The sequence below is a fragment of the Astatotilapia calliptera genome, chromosome 16, assembly GCF_964374335.1.
Source record: "Astatotilapia calliptera chromosome 16, fAstCal68.1, whole genome shotgun sequence".
NCBI lineage: Eukaryota > Metazoa > Chordata > Actinopteri > Cichliformes > Cichlidae > Astatotilapia > Astatotilapia calliptera.
The window spans coordinates 27,222,885-27,247,644 of record NC_137437.1 but is presented as its reverse complement, the minus strand read 5'-3'; the positions used below and the strand labels follow the sequence as shown (position 1 = coordinate 27,247,644).

The 24,760-nt window shown below is 41.2% G+C and overlaps 1 protein-coding gene across 1 annotated transcript in view; it reads left to right on the top strand.

Moving 5' to 3' along the window:
* Positions 1–24,760, top strand: part of dars1 (aspartyl-tRNA synthetase 1) — a 31,738-nt gene that overhangs the window by 5,412 nt on the left and 1,566 nt on the right. The window contains exons 2-14 of the mRNA XM_026143952.2: positions 1,433–1,535; positions 4,695–4,724; positions 5,080–5,137; positions 6,827–6,919; positions 8,134–8,236; positions 12,769–12,871; positions 13,553–13,633; positions 15,281–15,340; positions 18,024–18,135; positions 19,934–20,068; positions 21,637–21,784; positions 23,969–24,115; positions 24,432–24,474. Of these exons, the coding sequence (XP_025999737.1) occupies positions 1,433–1,535; positions 4,695–4,724; positions 5,080–5,137; positions 6,827–6,919; positions 8,134–8,236; positions 12,769–12,871; positions 13,553–13,633; positions 15,281–15,340; positions 18,024–18,135; positions 19,934–20,068; positions 21,637–21,784; positions 23,969–24,115; positions 24,432–24,474 (1,216 nt within the window). The remainder of the gene's footprint in view (positions 1–1,432; positions 1,536–4,694; positions 4,725–5,079; positions 5,138–6,826; positions 6,920–8,133; positions 8,237–12,768; positions 12,872–13,552; positions 13,634–15,280; positions 15,341–18,023; positions 18,136–19,933; positions 20,069–21,636; positions 21,785–23,968; positions 24,116–24,431; positions 24,475–24,760) is intronic.

The following is a 24,760-nucleotide window of genomic DNA, read 5'->3' as shown; positions in this document are numbered from 1 at the left end:
CCAAACACGCTTATAGCACAAGGTAGCAACAGACCAACCAATAGGCTGCCTCAAACTGTCTTTTAAAACAGGATAATGTGGCAAAGAGTTTTAGGTGTAGGTGAGAAACATTTGAATTTCATGTGTGCTGAATTAGAATGAGGCAGCACGGTGGCACGGTGGTTAGCACTGTTGCCGCACAGCAAGAAGGTCCTGAGTTCAATTCCACCATCAGGGCGGGGTCTTTCTGTGTGGAGTTTGCATGTTCTCCCTGTGTTTGCGTGGGTTCCCTCCGGGTACTCCGGCTTCCTCCCACCGTCCAAAGACATGCAGCTTGTGGGGATAGGTTAATTGGATAATCCAAATTGCCACTAGGTGTGAATGTGAGTGCGAATGGTTGTCTGTCCCTGTGTGTTGGCCCTGCGACAGACTGGCGACCTGTCCAGGGTGTACCCCGCCTCTCGCCCTATGACAGCTGGGATAGGCTCCAGCACCCCCCGCGACCCTGAAAAGGATAAGCGGAAGCGAATGGATGGATGAATTAGAATGAGCCTCACCACCTGAATCGTGGTGTATTTTTTGTCATTTCAATGGGAAAATATATGGTGTGGTTCTAAATCATAAAAGATCTCAGTGGTGGTTGTTGGGACACTATTAAATTTGGATCCTTGGGGGAAGTACGAGTTTGGTCTGAAGTCAAAATATGTTGTGATTTCTGTGTCTTGTTTAGGTTTTATTGCTATTCATAGTCGGCCTTTGATCCGTGTTATTTCCTGTGACTAAATAGGAGCGGGTCCTTTATAGCTTGCGTGCTTCCTTCAGGATTAGACACCTGGTCTCATTCATACACCTGTCATCTTAGCACACGTTTACAACAGCTGACGGAAAAGCAAAAAGTCCCAGTATTTTATATGATTGTTTTATCTCTGCTTATCTTTTTTACCGTTATGTTCTTTTGTGACTTACATGTTCACCTACATATGAGAGTGTCTGTTGACCTGTTGCTTGCATAAACCAAATTTTTCTACAAGAAAAAGTTGAATACTTATCAGCTCCTGCGTTATGTTGTGCTGTGTAGTATGGTGGTTGTTGTGCAAATACAGACATCTTTTACTTTCTGATAAGGCACGGTGTTATCACAGTGTTATCATAATTGAATGAGCTCCATTTTTCTATGTTAGATTTTCAGGCTAGCATCTTCTTAAAGCTGCACTGTTTATCCAGGCGATCTTAGTTCAGATTTTTCTCTGCCGTGCCTCTGTTCACACAGGCTCCAGCAGTTTTTGTTTGGAGCAACAATGGGAATAAAAGTAGTGCATACTTAAAGGCTGGAGGTGGTGATGGTTCAGAATTAATTTTCCCAGGCGGTCAATAACTTCCTCGTGGGATGCACAAGAAATAGGAGGTGGAAGTCGAAGGAAATGTTTATGTTGTGCATTTCTTCCTGTTTCAGGGCAACAGAGGAGGAGCAGCAGGCTCAGTCAAAGAAAGCCCTGAAGAAACAGCAGAAGGAAGCGGAGAAAGCTGCAAAGAAGGCTGAGAAACAGGCCAAAATGGTCAGATGTTTTGTTTTCTTCTGTTTTGTTGTTTTGCATCCGCCACCCTTGTACAGCTGGTAAGGGTGTGACGTGCTGTTGTGTGGGCATTTGGGGTTCAGCTGGGTTGGAGACTCCATTGTTTAAGTATTCCTGTCATTTTGGCTGTGTTTATATCCACCCAAACAAAGTGCTATTTTCTTCTACACCAAGTGAAAAGTTCCTTCCTAGTATGCCATTTGAACCATTTTGCCACTTATTGTAATACTGTGCTTTTGCCCACCATAAATGAAGCTGACAGGTGTGCTGTGTTGTGTTGGGTCGCCAACCTTCTGTCCCCTTCACCATGTTTCATTAAAAAAATGGACAGATAAGTCACACCTGATTTGAATTTGGCCAGTCTTCATCCAATTCCAGCAACTCTGTTATGTTTTCTCTTCACCCCCTGAGTCCTGTTCTGATCACTTGTACAGCACACTCCATGTTTCATATTAACAATAATTTAGTCCATTATTTGCTAACATTTTATTCTGTCTTAAATGTTACTAGTACTAGCTGTTGTTGTTATTACTACTAGTGGAAAGCCCACAGGAAGGTGGGTTTCTTCAGGCTGTGCCCAACTGTGCCCTTGGGCTAAAGCCCCGTCACCACAGACTCTTCTTTAAGCACCCTTCTCAGGCTTGGCTCTAGGGTGAGGCCTCAGTAACTTTGGTTCCCAGACAGGGTGAACTGGTGCCTTGAATTCTTTTCTTTGGTTTTCTGAATCACTTTTGTCTGGCCCCTCACGCATTATTGGGATATGCAAACCCCTCCACTACAATAATGTAGAGATGGCCAGGAGGAGATCCTGGTGCAGACTGGATGAGCTAGAGAAAGTGGTTGGAGAGAGGGAGGTCAAGACTTCTCCGTCTACACTGCTGACCCAACGACCCAGACATGAATGAGAGACAGAAAAGTAGGGCTGGATGATATAAAGATAAAGATGGGTCAATATAAAGGCGATAACTGATTCTTTCTGTATTTTATGTTTGAAGATAGTGCCGCATCATACCAATCATGTCGAAACAGAGTTGAAGCCGCATCATGTTGGGCTGACGCACAGAGTGTAGGAGGAGCAGCTGGCAGCAGCACATGTGCTAATCTCTGGGCTGCTGCAGCCTTACACGCTAGTATTTCAGTTTGAGCAAGATAAATGGCAACAACAACAGAACATGTTAATGTCAACTTGAGCAACAGCATTACAAAACACAACAACCCAGCAGACGCAGCCTGAGGCTTAAACACAAGGACATTGTATAAGAGAAGGGTCCAAGGAATTTGGCTCCATGGAGACATTCCTACATGGAGCCGCATGCACTGCAAACTGTGTCGAAAGCATGTTTCTGCACAAGTAAGCACTTACAAATTGCAAAATTAAACGTATATCTTTGTTTAGGAGTAAAAAGGAGCATTTAAGCTTGGCAGAAGTTATTATTTCATCTATATTGTGAAACATGTATGGGTATCGATTGATATAACCTAAACTGAGATATCACCCAGCCCTACACAAAATGAACAATGGATAGATGGGATACTAGATCTTTCAGCTGCAAAGACTTATCTCCCCATCACACCAAGTGAAATGAACACATTTTCCACCAACGTGCAGATTGAGTAATATGTTTCTTGATGTCCAGTGACGCAGATGGATTAGCTGTTAGCGGGCTTCTGTAATGTCACAGTAACTAGTGAAGTCACATATTTATTCATATTACACAAACTTTGACATTTTGCTGAACTTCTGCTGTTGCCCAAACTTAGGCTGATGATCTGATAATAGTGGTGTTTTTTTGTACTAAACACAGCGAACAGCAGCTCCACCCACTAAATGGTGTGCAGATATGATGCTGCACATCCTATCCTGTGTTATCAGAGAACTGAAAGAGAAGCTGTTTGCTTGTTTAAACACGTGATTCAGCAAGCCTGCTAACCACTTAGACTTTTGATGCAATTTTGGCTTCCAGACAAGGTCCTGACAATGTTCAGGTCACATTTGCTAATCGTAGTTTCAGATTAATACGCTTCTTTCCCCTTTGAGCTGTATTTGCTATGAAGGCCATATAGAAACGGAAAAAAAGTAGCAGAAAGTTTGAAAATTGTGAATTGGTAACATTTCTCCAATAATGAAATGCACAGATATTAATACTGATGTGATCTTACATATTTTTCTTTCCCGTAGGCTCTTCAGATTCTGCTCTAAAGGTACTTAGAGCAGAATCTGCAGGATATAAATAAGGGAATCTTTAGAAAATGTGCCATCTAGTTTGACACCCTTTGCATAGTCGTGTCATGACTGAAGTGCCTGTGATAGTGAAAACAGCAAAGAATCCTTTCTTCCAGCTGAATTCATCCAGTCAGCATGTTTCATGGAAGAAGCAGGTGCTGTCACTGTTTAATCCACTGGATATTGCTGCCTCTATCACGCTGGAATAGCAAGCATTGCCTAGGGGAAGAGCTCAAAGCTGAACCGAATGTTTATTGGGCCTTAGCTGCGTTATTTTCTGCTTTGCGCTTTTTTGCAAGGGTTTTCTGCCAGCACTTGTCGTTTCTGTGGGACCGATGGGGCTCGGCTTGCTTCGTGGCCGTAGCCTGTTTGCATGCACTTGATCACAAGCTGTAATATCATCCATCGACGGGATTCATGTGACGGGATTTTCACAGCAAGAATGGGCGATTCCAATTCACTCAACTGCCACTAGATATTTCTGTACACCAATGTCAATTTGCATAGAAAATGGAACTGTAACTTTTCCAAGACTCGATCTCATCGCGCTCTGAGAGTTATTTGCCCAGAAGTCAGCGCGGAGATAAAGAATATCTGTTCACTTACACTGTTTCTATTACAAAGCAATATCTCCTGCTGCCATTACTCATTGTCTTTGATGGGCTGGAGCAGTGTGTGGATAAGCTGTGCATTCTAAGCATCTAAGTCTTGGCTCTGGGATTGAATTGCAGTCTATTATTTGTATTTAAATCCCTGGTAGCGTGAGATGAAAAATCGATTTACATGCCTGGTGTAAAAAAAAAACAACAACAACATTTTAAGTTGGATGTTTTAAACTTTTAATTAATTGATAGTCCTCTTGTTGCGATTTCTTAGTTATTTGTCCTTTAAATCCCTTTCTCCTCTTTGTGTTTCAGGCTTCTGAACAACAAAGCGCAGAGGAAGATGTAAGTGCTTCGTAGAGATCACAGCACTCGTCCTCCGATACAAGTTCTCTGCTTTTATGACTGACTTTGATTTTGGCGCCTGTGCATTCACACCGTGGCAACAACTTGTATGCAAATACCTGCACGCAAACCTCTCCCTGCCTGTTTTCTGTTCAGTTTTTTTTTTTTATGATAAGCCCCATTATCTGTTGTGTCTGTCTAAGATGTAGTAGACAGACAGACGTCAGAAGCTTATGAAGTCAAAGTGGCAGAACTGTCTCGGAGAACAAAAAAGTCCACGTGCATGCGTCAGTACTGTTTTCATTTAATGGTTAAATGAAATGCTGCTAAAGATTTCACCCTTTTGATTTTTAAGGACTTTGCCAAGGACCGATATGGTGTGTCAGCTATGGTCCAGTCCCAACAAAAGCTGGGTTAGTATGGGAGCTACTTTCTTCACTCATCGGCATTTCATATCTGAAAGCGGAAATTGATTTGTATTGAAAAAGAAGACAAAACATCTTTTTATTAGATTTTTATTAGATTTACATTGCCATATAGTCCCATTTTGCTCCTTTATTTGAGTAGTTCCACATGTTGCAGTGTGGAAATACTCAATTATGTTTCTGTGCTTGCCAACTTGATGGATCACTAACATTAGCAGGAATGTTTGGTTGTATCCTAAGTGATGAAAATGATGTAATGAGAGGCTGACGTGATGGTTCATAAGAGTATGAGAGTTTCTGTTGACACAACGATAATATAGGACGGAGGTTTTATTATTGTAAATGTCATCGTCGGCGTGTCTTTATTTTATAATGTTACAGAACAACTTTATGATTTTGATAGCAGAGTCTGCCTGAATTTGAAAGACTGAAAGAAATATCTGAATTTTTGATCATTTGTTCTTATTATTTATGAATGAATGAACTAACAGTAAGACGATACCATAGATGCATTATACACACAGACTTGGTTTCTATCTCTGATCCAGTAGCTTGGGAAACTTCAGTAGCATTATTAATAACATGGTGAGGGAATAACATTTTAGGTCTCCATCATAATGTAACAAATATATTTCTGATAATGAAATTAAAAACAAGGACAGACTGAAATGAGTCAACTCAGTGCTGGAAACAGGAACTAGTGTAAGACTACAGTTAAAAGTTAAAAGGTGACAGAAAAACAGGCTCGAGTGCAAAAACAAACAGAAAAAAGGCTAATCAAGATCATTGCCGGTGGCCCGGCTACTAAGCTGCTGTCAAAAACAAAAGATTCCAAGTCGGTTATACAACAGTGACGTAGGTCGGACACTTTTTGTGAAAAACAGGTTGAGCATTGGTGCAGTGGTACAAAGTGTAAACTCTGCTGCATGTTTGTGTACACGATGACTTCCCAATCCAGAACTTCACAGTTGAGCTTTTGTCTGGCTGTCAGTCATACTGATTTAACACGATAACATCACGAAAAATCCTTTTGGTGTCATCTCTGGTCGCCATTTAAGCGATGCTAGTGATAATAGCGGTAACGTATAAAGTTTGATAAACGAGGCAGCAGGCGGACCTGTTGATGTCGTCCATCTGTCTGGATGCACTTTCAGCTCCACTGGCAGCAAACAAAGTGGTGCCTCCCTCACCTGCATAGCAAGCTCAGCCACGAGGATGGAGCTGGAGCAGAGGTGGGGGCTGAAACCCGAGGGCTTTCATGTGGGTTGACAGAGTTCTCAGCCAACAGGGCGGCTCTGTTTTCTCTGGTGTAGCCTCGGTGTCTGCCTTCTCTGCTCACTGATAATGAAGAGTAAGCATGCCTCTGAGTAATACAGGTGAAACTAGAGTCAATTTGTCATAGAGCACAAAGAGAGCAGACGAGTTAGACAGCTTTTGGCAAGTCTCCTAGTGTTTCTTATTTATTAGGCATGCCTGTAATTTGAGCATTTTATTGTCTGCACTTTTACACGTGCACAAGCATGCTCATTGGCTTTTCTTTCTGCCTTTGGGAGTATGTAGGGAAGAGAGGGGAGGGATTCTTTGCACGCAGGTGGGGAAATGGAGGAAGCGAAGTCCTTTGAAGTAATAAAATATTTTGCGTGTGTGTTTGTGTGTGTGCGTGCGTGTGCGAGCCAGACAGGGAGTTGGTCCGGGTCCAAGACCTTACTCCTGAGAAAGCTGACCAGCTGATCTGGCTGCGCGCCCGAGTCCACACCAGCCGAGCCAAAGGTGAGATCACCTCCCCCTTTGTTCACCTTTTGTTTTTCTTTTGTTTTTTTGGTTCTGCAGCTTTCTTTGTGTGAAAGACACAAACGGCCATGATTAGATGCCCCCTGAGCTAATCCGCCGTGAACTATACTGAAAAGTTTATAACATCTGCCCTGGGGTCATTTTTATTCACAGCAGCACTTTCTCTTCAAGATCAAACAGCAGTGCCGTTTGGCTTTCACTTGGTGTTCCATTTCAAATGATGTAAATGACAGACATCGCTGTCTTTAGGTTCAACACTGGAGGCCCTGTGCTAGAAGAGAAGCATAAAGCTTTTATTGCAACTTTATGCACCAAACACTCCCAGAGTAAAATCAGAATTTTAAAAGACTTTTTGCTCCTGTTTGTGAAATAATTTTTTTTAAGATTGTGAGGCGTTACAAAGCCGATTTGTTTTTCCACTCTTTCCTTGTTAAGCAGATTGACAACCTGAAGGTGTTTTTGATATCACCGTCAGGCTAGCTTGTCACTGCCAACTGGAAGATCAGATAACCTGTCCCCCCTCAGTTCCAGTTGCTGGCAGTCACGAAGCTTCACTGTTTGAATACAATAACCCTCTGAGCTTTGCCTGGTTATTGCTCCTCTCCATAAACAGTGAGCCTTTTGCAAATAAACTATAGTCTCTGTGATGTTTTTTTTTTTTTAACCATTTCCTTTAAAGATAACTTCCAGAATCAAGAGTCACTTCCTCTCCACTTGTGTCTTCATTCTCTGCTTGCTGTAGGATGTCTGTGTGAGCAGAATAACATCCTGAATTGTGTGAGATGAGGTACATCTGTTGGTGGGATTTTGGCATCACTATTATTTCCACCACCCGCCCTGTTCTCACAGGCAACAAACATCAAAGTAACTGGGTGGTCTGATTATCTCCTGCCCTCAGTCTTTGTGGCTAACGTGTTTACACTCTTCCTAGGTCCCTGTATATGTTTGATAGGAAGGTAGCAATCAGCCTTTCTCCACACAGTGCTCTTCAAAGACAAGGCTCTGTTTGCAAATGTTTGACACTTCATCTGATCCCTACAGCTGTGAGACACTCATCTCAAGTCACACACACAGCCCTTTTGACTGAACAAACCTACTTAGCTTCAGACAGAGTGCCCAAGGTATTATTCTGACAAGGCTGTTATGCTTGTATTGTAAAAAGCGAGCTCTATCTATTGTTGTTTTGCTTTCAGGGAAGCAATGCTTCTTGGTCTTGCGTCAGCAGCAGTTTAACGTGCAGGCACTGGTCGCAGTGGGGGATCGTGCCAGCAAGCAGATGGTCAAGTTTGCCGCAAAGTAAGTACCGAGACTGTTCTTCCTGTCAGAGAGGGCAGAAACAATGGTGGGAAAAAAAACCTTGGCCATAACGGTCCACTGATCCATTTTCACACGTCTGACCGAGGTGGAGGGCGGGGAAATCAATCATTTTTTCACTTGGCAGTAAAAGCTGGCTTTCAACAGGGCGGAATACAGCAGTGGCCTAATGGGGCAGTTCCTGTCAAGATGGCAGATACAGCTCCTTGGATCAGAGGAGGGAGAAATAATTAAGAGCCAAGAATCATTAGTCATGTTAGCAGCCAAACTATAGCCCATTACTGGTAGTCGATGAATGGACATAACCATCCACGGATGTGCACTTTATTAAAGAAACAAAAGGGGTGTTGCTGATAATGATGTTAGATTAGGCTCGCGTTAGAGGTTTGCAGCAGGGCTTATTTGTTTAAAAAGAAACCCTATTGGGGTTTTAAATTGACACAAAAAATGATGCATGATGATTTATGATGCACCTGATGTAATTTACTGAAATATGCAGTTTATTCATTAAAAAACCCAAACAGTTATTTTGAAGTACGCCCAGTATTTAGTGAATTTAAGAGGGAAGAACTTAATTATCACATAATACATCTTCTTAGACATTGCTAAATTAAGCAAAAGGTAACACCCCGACTGTAATCTGCAAGACTGAAATGACAGTTAAGACATGGGATAACACTGATCTTAAGCAATGCAGGGATTGCAGTAATGAATGTGTGTGTGTGTGTGTGTGTGTTTTTTTTTCTTTTAAAGTGTAGCTACTATTTAGTTGCACAAGTGTGATGCTCTGATAGGCTTAAAACATTTTTAAACATTTGAGGCTTATAAGTTGGCATGAGACGATTTGATTGAAAACTGCCAAACATCTTTGGAGTGTCGTCAACCTCCGTAACGGGACGTTCGAGAGGTTGACCTCATTGGCAGCAGGCGCTGCTCACGCTGCATTTCCCCAGAGTTTTTCCTACCTTGATCCTTGATCCACCCTGAATACATTCAAAACAGTCTGTTGTATTAGACTACACAAAACTACACAACTAACCGCTGAACAAATATTAATTTCATGTAATGCTTGTGATAACATTGGCTTTCTTTTGCTACGGTTTGTTGAAAACACGAGACTTGATGAAAGATGTAAGTAATGAACGTTGGTTTTAATGTACACAGCTGTCTGAGCCGTATGTAAACAAGTCGGCGCTGCTAAATGTTTGATGACGGGCAGCATGTGCCTAAATTACCATTTGACACGCACGCATTATGTTCATGTTTTCAGAAATGAGGCCCTGAGATCTCGGTGTAAGTTTGTTGCGGTATCATGAGGTTCATGGGAAATTTAACCCAGACACAGGCAAATTTTTCTAATGAGGTCAAGGTCACTGCTGCAGTGCTGCTCAGACCAGAGTTTTGACCATAACTTTGTAACAAGTATCACCAGCTGCTGACACAGCCATAGTTCCTCTTTATAGTCACTGAGCTGGCCTTTTTCTTGCCGCTGTTGTAATATGGCATCGGGGCTTTCAAAATAGCTCCAAAGACGGGCAGAGAGGGGTCTGCAGCTCCAAACTGTAATTTCCTTTAAGCCTCAACATTTGAACCCCTAACAGATGAAATGAATAACACCAACCATGTATTTAAAATTCGATTGCTGTGGTAATCCCCGGTTTTACAACATCCACACCGACACTCCCTGACAGCAGCAGCCTCCTTCATTAGGACGGTGTGCGCTGTCTGTGCACTGAAACTGCCCCAGAACAGCCCGAGCGACACTACGAAAAAGCCAAGGGTTTAGCCTGACCAGGAAAAAAGCTCAACAGGATGCTCTGAAAAATGCTTGAGCTACAGAGTCGCCACAGAACCGAACATCCAGGTCCCAAAAACCACACGAGCTCCTGTGGAGTGTTCATGTTCCTCAGTGGGACTGGGCTGTGTGGGCAGCTTATAGAGGCCCTGCACGATACTTGGCAATTTTTGGGTTTTTTTTTTTATGTTTTGAAAATGAGGGTACGTCAAAAGATGGTGCCTTTTACTATATATAAATTTATATATAAATAGTGTTCTCCTTGCACTTTAACATATTTTTGTAACCAGTGATTTCTTTTATGTGCAGCACTTCCTCAGTCTTGTTCTGCAATGTTGTGGTCGGACAGTTGGATTGTTTTGCAATCTTATGCCACCTGACAGCCTAACACCACAGCAAGTGAAAGTGATGACATGGTTGTCAAGACAACACCATCTTGCATCAGAACTAAACAACAGCAAAGTCATACCACTTTGCAGTTGCTTACCAAGCAGGTTTCCAAAACAACATTGTTGCTGTGCTTCTGTTTGTAGTTGTATCTCTAAGAACAGGTGGCACTATCACTCCTGTAGCTTTGTGGCGCACATTTAGTGTCAGACAATGTGGTCTGATGATTGACAAGCTGATTGAGACCCTGGATTACAAGTAAATCCCCTCATAACTGCTCTAAGGACGGAGATTGCATTGCTGAGAATCCCCTTACTTGTATTGCATGTCCAAGTGATCATCCGTCCATTCTCACAGTTTAATTAAGTGATCTTCTGCCTGTGCTCAACCTTTACTCTCAAGTACCTCTCAAGTGCTGAATGTAGAGCAGCGAAGAAATTGTGGCTGAGCTCTGAAAAGGAACAACATGTCAGTTGTTTGCTATGGAGTTGGTCGGTTTAATTCAGAGCGCTTTTTAAAACTGTTGGTTGTTTTTTTTTGTGAACAGCACTACTTTGTGATGCTGTACTGTACCTGGATGTACACAGATTTGGATTTTAAAACTGACAGGAGGCAGAGTAAGGAACAGTTATGTTAAAAACTAGTTATTTTTCATAATTGTTGTGTGGCCGAGGAAGAGTACGTGTCATCACCTGATGGGGGTTATTTATTTATTACTTTATTTAACAAGGAAAAACCCATTGAGATTTAAAATCTCATTTACCTGTAAATGAGATTCACTGTCCTCTGAGGTCATCGACAGGAGGCAAGAATCCTTCTTTTTAATGCTGATATGAGGCCATTTAGAGTGATATGCTGATTTTACTGTTGGTTCTTGGGGTTCAAAGTGGTATTATAAGATGATACATGTTATAACTTCGAAGCTGAAGAAATCTGAAAGCGACTACAGCCAGGAATTTATGTTGTAACACTTGTTCAGTCAGCTAAAGTTAGAGGCAGTTTGGAGTCAGGCTTGCCGAACCAGTCAGCTTGTCCTTCCTGGATCACTGATTCGAGCGCTCGCTCCCTTTTCTCTTTCCTTCTTGTGTTGAATGAATCTGTTTCTGTTGGTGTGCGCTCAGTGTGTTGTCATTAGACTTTTGTCCTGCAGCGGAGGTTATTAATGTGGGGATTTATTTATCTAGCTGATCTCCGACTGGAGGGGATTGGGTCTGGTGGCAGCTGTCGTGGGGCTGAAGGGACGGCGGTACCCCAGCGTTCGGTCCCTCATTACTGCTTTGTAATGAGGACGAGTGGTGGATTACAGCGGGTTTCCCATCTGGCCGTTTGCTGTGAGACAGTGGGCGTTGTACCTCAGATGTTACTTTGGGTTTCAGTGAGGAGCCTGTGCAGGGGGATGCTGCACTGTTGTTTAAAACTGATTATAAGGAAATTAGAAAGGGTTCCCCTGGTATGCTGTGGCTCACAAGAGGGAAATTCTTACCCCAGCTCTCAAAGTCAAAGAGTTTTTGTAGTAGAGCTGGGTACTTTCCAGGAGCTGTAGTATGAGGCAAGTTTTATCAAAGCTTACAAATCCCCCCTCGAGCCCCAGTGCTCGTGTTTGTTTATTTTTCCTTTGTGACTGAAATTACTGTTTCAATAAGAAAGTTAAGATTGTGCACATTGCTATAATTTATCGTTCCAGCTGAGTTAAAAACTGTTGTTGAATTGCTTAGCTGTTTGATATGGCCCGAGTCTCACCCAGGTCTTTAAATAAACACCTTTTGACAAATAATGTGGTGATAGAAATTTCACCACATGGGGCCTAAAATAAATTTTAGTGGGTAAAATGGTTTTGCAGGTGTTTTTTGTTTTGTTTTCTTCCCATGTGAGATAAACAATCACCAACAGACACCCATTTGTTTAAAAAATACATGAAAATGATGAAAATGATAGCATATTCTGCCTTGTTGCAACCTGTTAATTTGAATCTAATGTAGTCTCACGTTCACGATTATTATGAACAGGGCAATGTGGTTTCGTACGCCACAAGCTCTTGCGGTATGTCAATTAGCCCATATGCAAATATCAGTGCTGTTTTTATTTTAAAACACATGAGGGGGAAAAAAACCCTTAAAAAAACCTACCGCCCAGTCAAAAATCACCCACCCATATACCCCGCACTATCCTCGGTGCATAAAAGCGTGACAAATGTAAAAACTTGTCTACAAGCATTGTACATACTTTAACGGATATGTGGTTTTCACAGTTGCTCGTCTTTCCAAACAGATAAATCTGTTTTGTAACTAGCGTGCATCACTTACACTTTCCTCCCCCTGAATGTTTCCACCAGCATCACCAAGGAGAGCATCGTCGATGTGGAGGCGACAGTGAGGAAAGTGGAGCAGAAGATCGAGAGCTGTTCCCAGCAGGACGTCGAGCTCCACGTTGAAAGGGTTGGCACTTTCACTGCAGTCCTTAATGGGCACTTCTTAGCAGACAGACATGTAAACATAGAGAAGATAATACAGTTGCTTTTAAAGCCGCAGATGTCTCCTACACATATAAATAAAAATACCAGAGGGTGTATATTTTGCCTCCCAGCATATGCAGTGCGTACGCACCCAGACAATGAAGCATCCATAATTCATGTTATTCAAGCAGGTACCAAAGAGGTTTTCACTGTAGCGCATTGACCATTTAACTCTTCCTTTTAAACTCTTGATTTAACGCAGTATCTGAGCTTTAAGTAACATCCATTTTATTTATATGCCAAGAAAATGAAACAAAAGTCACCTCAAGGCTCCTTTTTACTCTTACGTACTGTACTGCAAAAGAATTTGATGTAGTGAATGCATCAAATTTTGGTGAATGGGATGAGATTTTCTCTGCTATGATGCCCAATGTAAATGAAAAACATAAAAACACAAAGCAGCACGTAGGTGATTTTCTCACACATTGATGAGGTTTTAACAGATGCAGCTTTTAGCCTCTTTCATTTTCACCTTCTTCACCTGTTTCTGGAGTCCCGGGACTTTCCATTGTCTCAGCATCGAATAAAAACATCGGTGGTTTGTCACACTTTTAATTTTTTGTGATTTTTTTTTTTTTTTTTTTTTAATCGTTTCCCTTCTCAGATTTTTGTCATCAGCCAGGCTGAGCCTCGTCTCCCATTGCAGCTGGAGGACGCTGTCAGGCCTGATGGAGAGGGTGAAGAGGTGAGGATGAATGGGGGGATGGATGAGGGGAGTCAAAGTGCAGTTAGAGTATTAGCTGAGTAATTATTATTCATTTGGACATCATTGGCAGCATTTTAGGTATCTTAAAAACTTCTAAAAGCAGACTCTCAGTGTAAAAAGAACAAGGCCTGATAGTTACTGTGTGTGTGCGAGTCCATTCACTGTCATGGAGTGCACAGATGGGTTTAGTCTGACTACACAATGAATATAAGTCCGTTTTTATCTGAATACTTTATATAAAAAGCAAAATGGAAACGCATTCTGTGCATGCTGAGCTCTAACGGCGCTCTTTCAGTGAGACTGTTTTCAGTGAGGAGAATGGAGATTTGTGTTTTTGGCAGAGTCAAGGATTGGCTGATTAAACCTAATCACCTTGTTTGAATCACCCTCCTCATGCAAATGGTGATTTCATCGCACAGTGTTTATAAGAGCCGGCTGCCAGTGTTGAGGGAGTTCTCTGAATTGCAATTAAGGAATTGTGCAGTGATGCAGAATCATTCAAGAAAATCATGAAGCATTTAAAAAGCCATTCTTTTTCCTAGCTGCAGTATAGGTGGTTAGAAATACATGTAAACCTTTGAGGCTGCTGGTTTAGCAGCACCAAAAAACGATGGCTAAGCGGAATTCCAGCTCAAAGCAGTTGGCTCTGTTTCCTGATTCAAACCAAAAGATGATTATTCTAGTATAGAGGATCAGCTTCAGCTCCCAGATTTGCAAAGTGGAAACATTGAATTTTCCAATAATAACATTCCTGATGTAGCCGTTGAATCGGCTTAACACATAAAACGGCAGGATGTCATTTTTTTCGTAGCTTTAGATCCATCGTATCTGCTGTGGAATTATACATCGCACTGTACATGCGTGCACATTAATATGAGTCTCATCAATACCAAAGACAGCTGAGGGCCCATCATTGTTTATCCAGTAAGCTAATATCTGCAGCTGTAGCAGCGTCTCAGGTGTTTTCTGTTGGGATTCAGCATGTCAGTCACAGACTTGTAGCAACACCTGCTTTCCCCAGAGACACTAGCCTCAACAGCCCTGTCTGTCTAACTGTCTGCCCATCTAACAGTTTGTCCCTCTGCGTGTGGCTGTTTGGAGCAGGATGTGGCTACACAGGCTATTAGCTCAAACCCCTGTGGGTCTTCTCAGGAAGCCTGAAATCCACGACCCTGGAAGGAGCGGCTCTTCCTGTGATGAAACATTTACTTTTCAGTTGTTACCTTTTTCCTTTTCTTTATATTCTTTTTGTCCTGTTGTCCCACATTGCAGGTGTCTTTTATTGCACTTGACTCTGTTATACTCACTGAGCTAAGTAGGTAGATGTGGTAAAGCTGCAGGAGAATGGTAGTTTTGCATTGTTCCCAGGAAGGTTTTTGCAGGCTGATTGCATTGTTTTAGGTTTGCAAGCTGCCAATAGCTTTAAAGCTAAAAATGATTTGTATTTCTTTCTTTTTTTTGTTATAGTTTTTCCCTGTGAGTTGTGAAAAGCCCCTAAAATGCTTCCATAACACTGACGGCAAACACTCCTGTGTGAATAGGAGGAGATGAATAGTAATGATTTTTAATATTTCATAGGCTGAGGAGGTTTTGGTAGGATGACTGTGTTTTTGTGTTTGTATTCAGGAAGGCAGAGCCACAGTTAACCAGGACACCCGGCTGGACAACAGAGTGATTGATCTCAGGGTAAGTTTCTATCATCTGTGACCATGTGAGTCTGTGAAAATTTGCATTTGGTTTGATACATGTAATATTTTAGTTGATTAATGATGAATTTTTAGCTGTTTTAAACTAAGGTGTTCATAAAGATTATAAATTTGATGCTTTATGGGTGCTTCCTTTGTGAGGATGTCCTACCCGAAGTCTTGGGGTTGCCTCAATGTCTCCCTGGAAGAGTTGGCTGAAATACATGGATTTGAAAAACAAAAAAATTATTGCCATTATAACAACAATAATTTTTCAGCTTACATCCTGTCTCCGAGCACAGAAAACTTCTACCACAAATGTAGGCTGTTGGAGAGTGAATGTAAAATATTTGTGAAGGAATGCAAACAACAAACCAGCGCACCTCTAAAAGTAAAGAGAAAAGGCTGTGATTTAGTGGGCTGGTGATATGAATCTTATACAGTGCTGAGAGATGTGCTAAACTTATGCGAGCAGCAGAAGACACTAAGCCGCAAAGTGTCTCATTGTTTTGATATGTTCCTCCCACATGGAAGATACGACTGGCAGGAAGGCAGCAACACCACAGCACAGAGCCACTTTGTTCACAAGCTTCACAACAACACCTGCTTCTGCAGCACTGTGCACTTTGAGCTCATGGACTTGGGTCTGTCATCAGTTTTGCTCTTAAGAGCCCGCTGAAGCTATAAAGTGCTTCCCACACTGCCAAACTCTTCAGAAGGGAACCATAAAATGCCTTTGATAATTATGTAGTTCACATGAAACTCCATTTCTAACTTGAACATTTTTAAAGTTTAAAAGTTTAGTTTTAAAAGACGGCTGGACTTGCAGACAGTTTCTGGACTGTCATCCGGACGTGCTGGAGTCCAAACAAATCCTCTAACACTAGTGCTCCCATTACCTCAGCCTTCAAGATGTAAGAAATGTGATTGATTATGAGACCTACGTCATGCTATTTTGTGATTAATCATAATATTTGGTCCATAAAAACTGCATCCAGCTTCCTTAGATCAAATAAAAAAGGTGATAAATCTGTGTTACCTATGTCGCTGGCTTTACAAACGCAGACAAGCGCGACACCCAACAACAAATTTTATCATAAACCAGAAGGAAAGAAGAAAACTCTGAGAACTCATTTTCTACAAAGACCGATTCCCCGTCCTGTCATTTTTAAAGAAAGATTCAGATCCACATCAAACACACCATTCTCCCTTTGCTTCATGCTCCGGCTCTTCGTGAAGTTTCACATGTAAGCATCGGAGATGGAAAGTAAAGCCAGTTGCGTTTTATCAGAACAGGTCTAAAAGTTTTGAAGAGAAGAGAGCTGTGATTTCGATACAAGCGCAAAAGCAAAATGTCCTAATGCAGATTTGTGTATTTCAGGTTGCTTTAGGAAGGGTTAGGGTGTATGCTGACTACCACACATACTGTACACATACAGGCTGTATGAACAATGATGCCAGCACTAGACTGTGGTCAACCTCCAAGTACACATATCGACGGCCTCTTGAGTACGATGATGAGCCCGTAATTGGATGCTGGCAAATGTTTAAATTTTTTGAGCTTTGAAACCTCTGTGTGGTATGTGTTCACCGCAGCTGGGTTTCAAGGAGGTATGAACTATTGAGAGGTATACCAGAGTAAGGTATATTTCATGAGGCCCCTCACCATCAGAAGAACTGCCAGTTTCAGGATAGTAACTGCCACCCACCAACCCACTCACTATTACGCCTACTCGCTGCAGACTTGCTGTAAACAGGAAGCGCTTTCGAATTTTTAAATTAGGTCTTACACAGTCTGGTTTTTAGGTCGGTTTCCCCACGTTTAACGCTGGGCACAGCCCCATGTGTGATGTGTGACACAAATGAGTCATAGGTGGTGTGATAGTAGAATGAATGATTTGCTTCAGTGCCTTTTTAAAGAGGTTTGTAAAAGTGTTTTAAGCAGGGACGTTTTATATTTTTCTGCACTTCTACTTTCTGTCAAGCACCCAGATTGTAAATGATGGAAAAGTTTTAGCCAGACAACCCTGAAGCATTGTCTGCAGATTAATGAGCTTTCCAGGATTTAGACACGATCATATTTCGAGTCAGCCGGCTGTTAGTCAGACGAAGACTATTCAGGACCGGACAGGCACTAGAAATGGGATGTGAAGCACTTTAATTAACGCAGAACTGTGCATTTATGTATTGAAAAGACCCAGGTCTGACTTCATGATGATGTACGGTAACTAGACTTGAAAACCAGACAAGATCAGTTGTAGAAATCTTGTGGTCATTTGAAATGAGTCAGTCGATTTCTGGGAGTGTTCACTGGCATTTTGACATGCTCTGTCACCCAACTGTTGACTCTTGGGGGCTTTTGTGCATGAGGTTTTTACAGTAACCTCTTCACAGCAGTTTTATGCCTCACCTTGGTTTCGGTATTTATATTGATAATCTAAATACTGAAACACAATTTAAAAAAAAAACAATAAATAAAGGTATTTCTAAGTTTCTGCGGCTCTTCCAGGATTTGAACACGTTGCCGTTGCCAACAAATAATTGTCACACCCTTCACATAGACAGGAGGTCCTTGAAGAAACTGGCAGTCTTGTTTTCACACATTTGTCATGGTTGTGTAATAACGTAGATGAATCACTGCAACCGTCTTGATGGTGTTTATTTTTGTGTATCCTCCTGAAAAGACGACCACCAGCCAGGCCGTGTTCCGCCTGCAGTCAGGTGTGTGCCAGCTCTTCAGGGACACCCTCACCAAAAAGGGCTTTGTGGAGATCCAGACGCCGAAAATTATATCGGGTAAAAACAAAAAAAAAACACCCTCTGCCACATTGACACGTGGGAAAACTGAGACTAGCATGCATTGAATCATTTTTGATTAGATGTTTCAGTAGAGGCACACTTGTTTTCACGTCACTGCCCACAGGTGTTTCGTGAGTCATTGTGTAACAGTTGTAAGTTGACTTCCTCATCAGGCTGATCTAGGCTCCACTTCAAATCAAGAGCAAAATAAAAAGTTCAGCTAAAGCTTTTGAAACACACACATGCGCAGTCATGCACATCTATGCTAAAGGAGACAACAGACAGTAAGGTATTAGAGAGAATTTCATCGTTTCAGACCTATGAGGGTTTTAATCCAGACCGCTGGGAATTTCGATGCATCGACCAGCTCTCACGTCAGCCTCTCTGCTTTCACATTTCCACACAGCGCCCTTCTAATTTGACAGGAGAGGCTTTCCTTAAGATCAATCCCAAAGGATCTCATCTCACTTTATTGAAGAAAAGGAGGACTGAAAGGGAGAAACTTAGAACTCAGACAAAAATCTTCTCACCAATATTCAGGAGAAAGAGTTATTGGAGCTTTCACCATTTAATGGCATATCTCTTATGCTGGCTTTATTTTTTCCAGCATTAACTCAATTTGGAGGCTCCAGATGCTTTTTGAACCATTCAAACCTTTACTTGGTTAATATGTAATGTACTGTTTGAAGCTTTAATAATCTAAAATAATCCGTTTGGAGTCTTTATGATAAAAAAAGATAAATTCTTAAAAGAAGCAGAAGCACAGTAGTCTTATGTCAATAGTTCGCAGCCCCCACATTCCTCCCATATTTTGAATTAACTGTGGTGAAACCTCCACACTCTCACTTCCTCTTTTCTTAAAGAGCCAATGATGGTGGCTGTGACTCGAACGCTAAATTCAAAAGTGGCGCTCTTTTATTTTGGCGGCACCTGTGAAAAAATACACACAAAACCACATCTTCCTGCGTGGCACCACCCATGGTGCAAGCGTGAACAGTTTGTCCTATATGTACATCCCCACCCACCTTTTGAGAGTGTGAAAATATCAGTTGATGCCCTCTGATGTTTTTGTCACATAAAAGGTGACACGTGTTATTAGAGTCTGGGACATGATGTCCTGAGAACTGACTTTGTTTTGAAAAATTTGCCCAGTGGTTACATATTCATGTAAAAAAGAAATGGGTTGTTCTGGTGAATAAGTCAAAAAGTTGGGCCATCATTCCTTTATTGACCTCAGCTCTGTATCTGAGGAAGGAAAGTATCGTTTTTGAAGTAGTATATAATGACTGTCTTTTCTGAGCCTTTCCTGGTTGTCCTACTAAAGTTCCTGATGGAGATCACAGGAATCACTTGAGTTTTTAAGTACAAGTCTTTGTCTGGAATGAGCAGACAATCTGTCAGCATCTCCCCGAACGCACCGTTCTTTGCTAGCGATGGTCATAAAACGCACTCGTCGTGTAATAGCATCACTAATCTACAAATCCTGTAGATGTTTCAAATTAAAAGCCTGAGTGTTTCAGTGGACAACAGTTATGTCATAAGACTTTTACTTTGAAACTTTTTCCACCACAGTTTTTTTTACTCTGGACTCTCTCCAACCATTATCAGAGGCCTGGCCTTTAAAAAAAATGATGGTATTTATTTGTGTGTATGCTAGCCAATTATAGTCCCTACTGAAACATCTAATAAATTCACAGTATATATCATTAGGTGGGATGGGTGAGGTTTTGACAGTAATAGCTGTTTTTCCTCATGTTTTCCTCTTTGTCATTAAATTTTCTTTGTCCTTTTTTAGCTGCCAGTGAAGGTGGCGCAAATGTTTTCACAGTGTCGTACTTTAAAACCAGCGCCTTCCTGGCTCAGTCGCCTCAGCTCTACAAGCAGATGTGCATCTGTGCTGACTTTGACAAGGTCTTCTGTGTAGGTCCAGGTAAGCCCCTCCCCCCAGTATGTCACCTTATACACTGGCAAACAGGAAAAAGAGACGCGAGAGGATAATGAAAAATTTAGACCCTATTAAGTGAAAACGGTTTTAAAATGTCACTAAATGCATTTAGACTGTTAAAGTTTAACAGACCTCCCTGTGATGCTTTTACTGTGTCAAAGCTGCTGTAGAGCTGTGTGATAGTGACACAGTGGGACTTGTAAAAGACTTTATAGAGCCGAGTTTAGGGGAAATCCAAGCAAACACTGCCACCATCTGATTATCTAAGCAAACTCTGCCTTCATCTGTGTGCATAAAGTATTTATTCTATACATAGTCGTGAATTTTTTTATGTTTTTTTTAGATTGCTACTCGTATCTGATTTTCATTCGATACAGGATTCTCGCCCAAGATCAAATAAAACATCTGGGACAAGGATCCACATTCGGTATTCCACTGACTGGACTGAAGTTTTTGTTTTGTTGTGTGTAACACCACAGAGAAATCAAAGGGCTTAAGGTCATTACTGCTTCTGAGGCAACAATGTCCTCACCACGGTTGCCTTACTTACAGACTCACTGATTCAGCATGTAAGGAGAAGTGGGATCAACACTCCTCTAAATCCCAGTGGCAAAGTACAACATGTACTTAGTTGTAGGTTCTACAACTATATCGCCACTGTCTGAAATCAACTAAAAAAGGTTCACCAGGGAAGAAGCGGAAGTAAACGTGAAGCATATCTTCTTGCGGAGAAGCATACATCTCCATATTTATGCTTGGAATCATTTTAGTTTTCCAGTTTGTTGAAATATATGCAGGGTCAGACGCATAATACTTTCCAGGTTCTAGACAAACACTGTGTGAATACAAAAGCAGGAATGAACATTTACACTTTGTTTCAGACACAATTGAATAAAACTTTGTATGCATGGTTGTATTTTCTGAATCTCAGTCATTGTGAAACTGTGTGCATGTACACATGCGTGGTTTCCAGGTAATCCAGCCACAGTATGTAGATACAGAAACACATTTAATCAGATGTGTCCGTGCCTTTTTAAGAACACTTTTGACAGTCTGTAAACCTGTAAAAACAGCAATCGAGCAGCCGTCCTCGAGTATGACCGTTAACTCCCACTAAATGAAAGTAGAAGCCATGATGTTATTAATTCACCATACAAGTACTTGTAAAGTACTCTGCTTTAGAATAACACAGTAGTCAGGAATTATTTATTGGCAGCCGCGTTCATACAGATTTTCTAAAGTACCTCTCAATCAGCCATAGTGCAAGCACCTACATTTCACAGTGCGTTTTGATTATCGTCAACTTTCAATGCCGCTCATCTACACATCGTCATTGTTTCACAAACCTTTACGTGGCGGTGATTCAGAAGCCAGGTTGTAAGCTTGATGATCCTTTATATGGGCTTCTGTTTTGTGAGCCGTCCAAATTTAGGAATTTCGAGTACAATGGAAATGACACTTTATTCCCGGAGATGAGCAGAAACCTTTCGTTGCTTCCACGCCACCGCAGTTTGCTTTGTTTTGGCACTCGTATTAAATCAGCGTCATTTCAGTTTTCAGGGCGGAAGACTCCAACACGCACCGTCACCTGACCGAGTTTGTGGGTCTGGATATTGAGATGGCCTTCAACTACCATTACCATGAAGTGATCGACTCTATCACTGACACCATGGTGCAGATCTTCAAGGGCTTGAGAGACAAGTAAGATACACATTTATTGAGTTAAGGTAAAAGATGAACCTAAAACTGTTGGTGTGTTGCAGACCAACTTCTGCAACACACTCAGCTGAATTATTTAGTTTTACAGCCAGCAAAATGTCAAAGTGTGTACGTCTAAGTAAAACTATGTAACTGCTAAATCTAGATTAATTAAATGTCATCACATATGGCTGTCTGCTTAGATGAATGTCAGCAATTTCCACTCCAACTGTTTAGTGAACTGCCAGCAAGATGACGATAGGATGTGGTTTTATTGCCTCCGTGTGGTGGAACTCGGTACAGTAGGCATTAAGAGCTTCAACATCAAAGGTTAAAATAAAAGAGGAATACTGGGCGAAACTCTTTCTGTGTGGAAACTGTAACGTTTCTGACGACATACGTCTGTGAATGTCAGTGGTTTTTTGGACGTATTTATTACAGTGAAAACTCAGAAGGGGGTTTGCAGTGCTTCATGCTTTATTCTGTGATTACAAGTCTTTTATTATAAAGTAAATCCCCAGAGGAACCATGTTAAATCAGTGGAACACTGAGTAAGGTGTCAACTAGCTTAATTTGAATTCCCTTTTTAATGTCTGTGACGTTAGTTAGTTTCAGGTTGTGACCACTGTTCCTCTTTCTCAGGCCCATTTGACTTTTTGCCCTTTGTTCTCATGACTTTCCAGACTGTTTCTCTTGACGTGTGAAAGTGTTTTGCATGCGTTTTGTACTTCTGTTTTAACACATGAAGCACAGATGACTTTATCCTTTCCATGCTCTGTTTGGCATCTCCTTTTAATTTCACAGTAAATACAAGTGAAATTTGTTAGGTGTCTTTAAAAAATATAATTTAGTTGTTAAAAATCTCTTTTTGGTGTCATAATGTTTCTAATTGTGATATAAAAGAATCAGAAATTAGTGAAAGGCATTAGGACAGCTTGGCCAAGAAAATAGAGTCAAATGTGGGTTGTGACCATTATGTGAACAATTAGTCTGGTATTTGTCTCTATCTGGACAGAATTGTGAGTCCTTCGATGGTAGATTGTAGTTTTTGTTTGTGTACCGGTACGTGCAGTACTGTGCAGAAGTCTTGCATCACCCCTCATTTCTTTTTTTGTTTTTAGAAAAAGGGGCATGTCTTGTGACATCCACCATGTGTACTGACAATAATTTGAGCCACGAATTTCAAATTTATGTATTCATCAGTCCATCGGACCTGTAGCCGATGAGTTTCAGTTCATTCCTTGTGTAGTTTGGCCTTTTATCACAAATTCCCCTCCTTTAAAATGGCTTCTTGAGATCTTTTCTGATGAGGCTCCAGAAAAATGCACTTCTCAGGCCCTGTTTCACTTCTTAGCTGAATTGTTTATTAAGGGTATGACTTTCAGATGCTTTTCATGTAGAATTTTAGGCCTGCTACTTCTTCATTTGTCCTCCACTTGTCTATTTTACTGCATTTTTTTTAGGTGCGTACTCCACACCGTGCCAAGTTATGCCAAGTTTTTTGGCTAATAGCCTTTTGGGAATCACCTTTTTAGTGCAAAATTATCCTTTTTATGCCCATCAAACTGTGTTATCATTGTCATTTTTTGTAGATTAAACTAAAGACAGTGGAAAAAATGGGGGGGGGGGGGGTTGCATCAGGCTAACAAAGTGCACAAAGATACAATTTAGATTGGTTCTTTGCTAAGTTGTCTGTTATGTTTAGACACAACACTGGTTTGCCCTTTGAGTTGGGAGGCTTTTTGTGCATTAATTATTTATGGGTCAGTGTTTTATTCACGGGTCAGTCATTTTAAGTCCAGATACAACCACTGGACATAAAATGAGAGAACAAACCATCAATGTCCACAGAAAAACTTTGAAAGTGGTTCAGAAAACCGGAGAACTATTACCCAATACCACTTTAAAGCTTTTTAAGACAGCATGTCTCCTTGGAAGCAAAATATGAAGAAATCAGGGGCGACATGACCCTTTTTCACAGTAACACGTGTAACAAGTATTTTTACATAGATATAAATCACCATTACATACTCCAATCATGATTGGGAAAACTATTGGTGTATGTGAAGTTTTATGTTTGGGTTAAAAAAATTAGTGGTTTGGGGAAATTTCCCAGGAAAATGAATTAAAGTCAGCGTCATGTCCTCTCAACACTCTGGAAACTCAATGCATGTGCCTCTGCGTCAGCTTCCAGACAGAGATCCAGACGGTGAATAAGCAGTTCCCAAGTGAGCCTTTCAAATTCCTGGAGCCGACTCTTAGACTGGAGTACACCGAGGCTGTGGCCATGCTGCGTGAGGCCGGGGTCGAAATGGGTGACGAGGATGACCTCAGGTTAGAATACATCACACAGCCTTTCCCCCACAGCCAACTCATCTTGTCAGATGATTTCTTTTGATAAAAGCAGAAGTAAATTGTAACATGTGCTTAAAGTGAGGATGTGAAAGATCACATCAGTAACTCAGCATTTAAGTAATCCTTGTGATCAAAGCTGTAATCTGCAGTACAGTTGGAGCAGTGACGTTAAAAAAACAGTCTGAGAAATAATAACTGTAGATGATTCACTGATTACAATCAGTTTAAGTAATATTTTAACAATGTGAGATGTGTCTGTCTTTATTAAACTCAATGTATTTTTGCTGTTTTGTAGTACACCCAATGAGAAGCTGCTTGGCCGCCTCGTCAAGGAAAAGGTTTGTTTTCAAATGTGATTTACTCATTGAATGTCAAAATTATGAATGTGACATGATCCAACAATGGATCACGTAGCCTTTATGTATGAAGGTCAGATAAAAACACGAGTGATTTTTAAAAGTAGTAAAAAGCCATTTTGGATATTAGAACTCCAGAATTTGTATATATGAGCCGTTAGTCTTCTTCAGACGACCTCCTTCAGTAAAAGCTGCTTTATGCTGTAAGATAAAGACTCTACAGTATCCTGGAGAAGTATTTTAATATTCAAGCTCACAGTTGCATCAC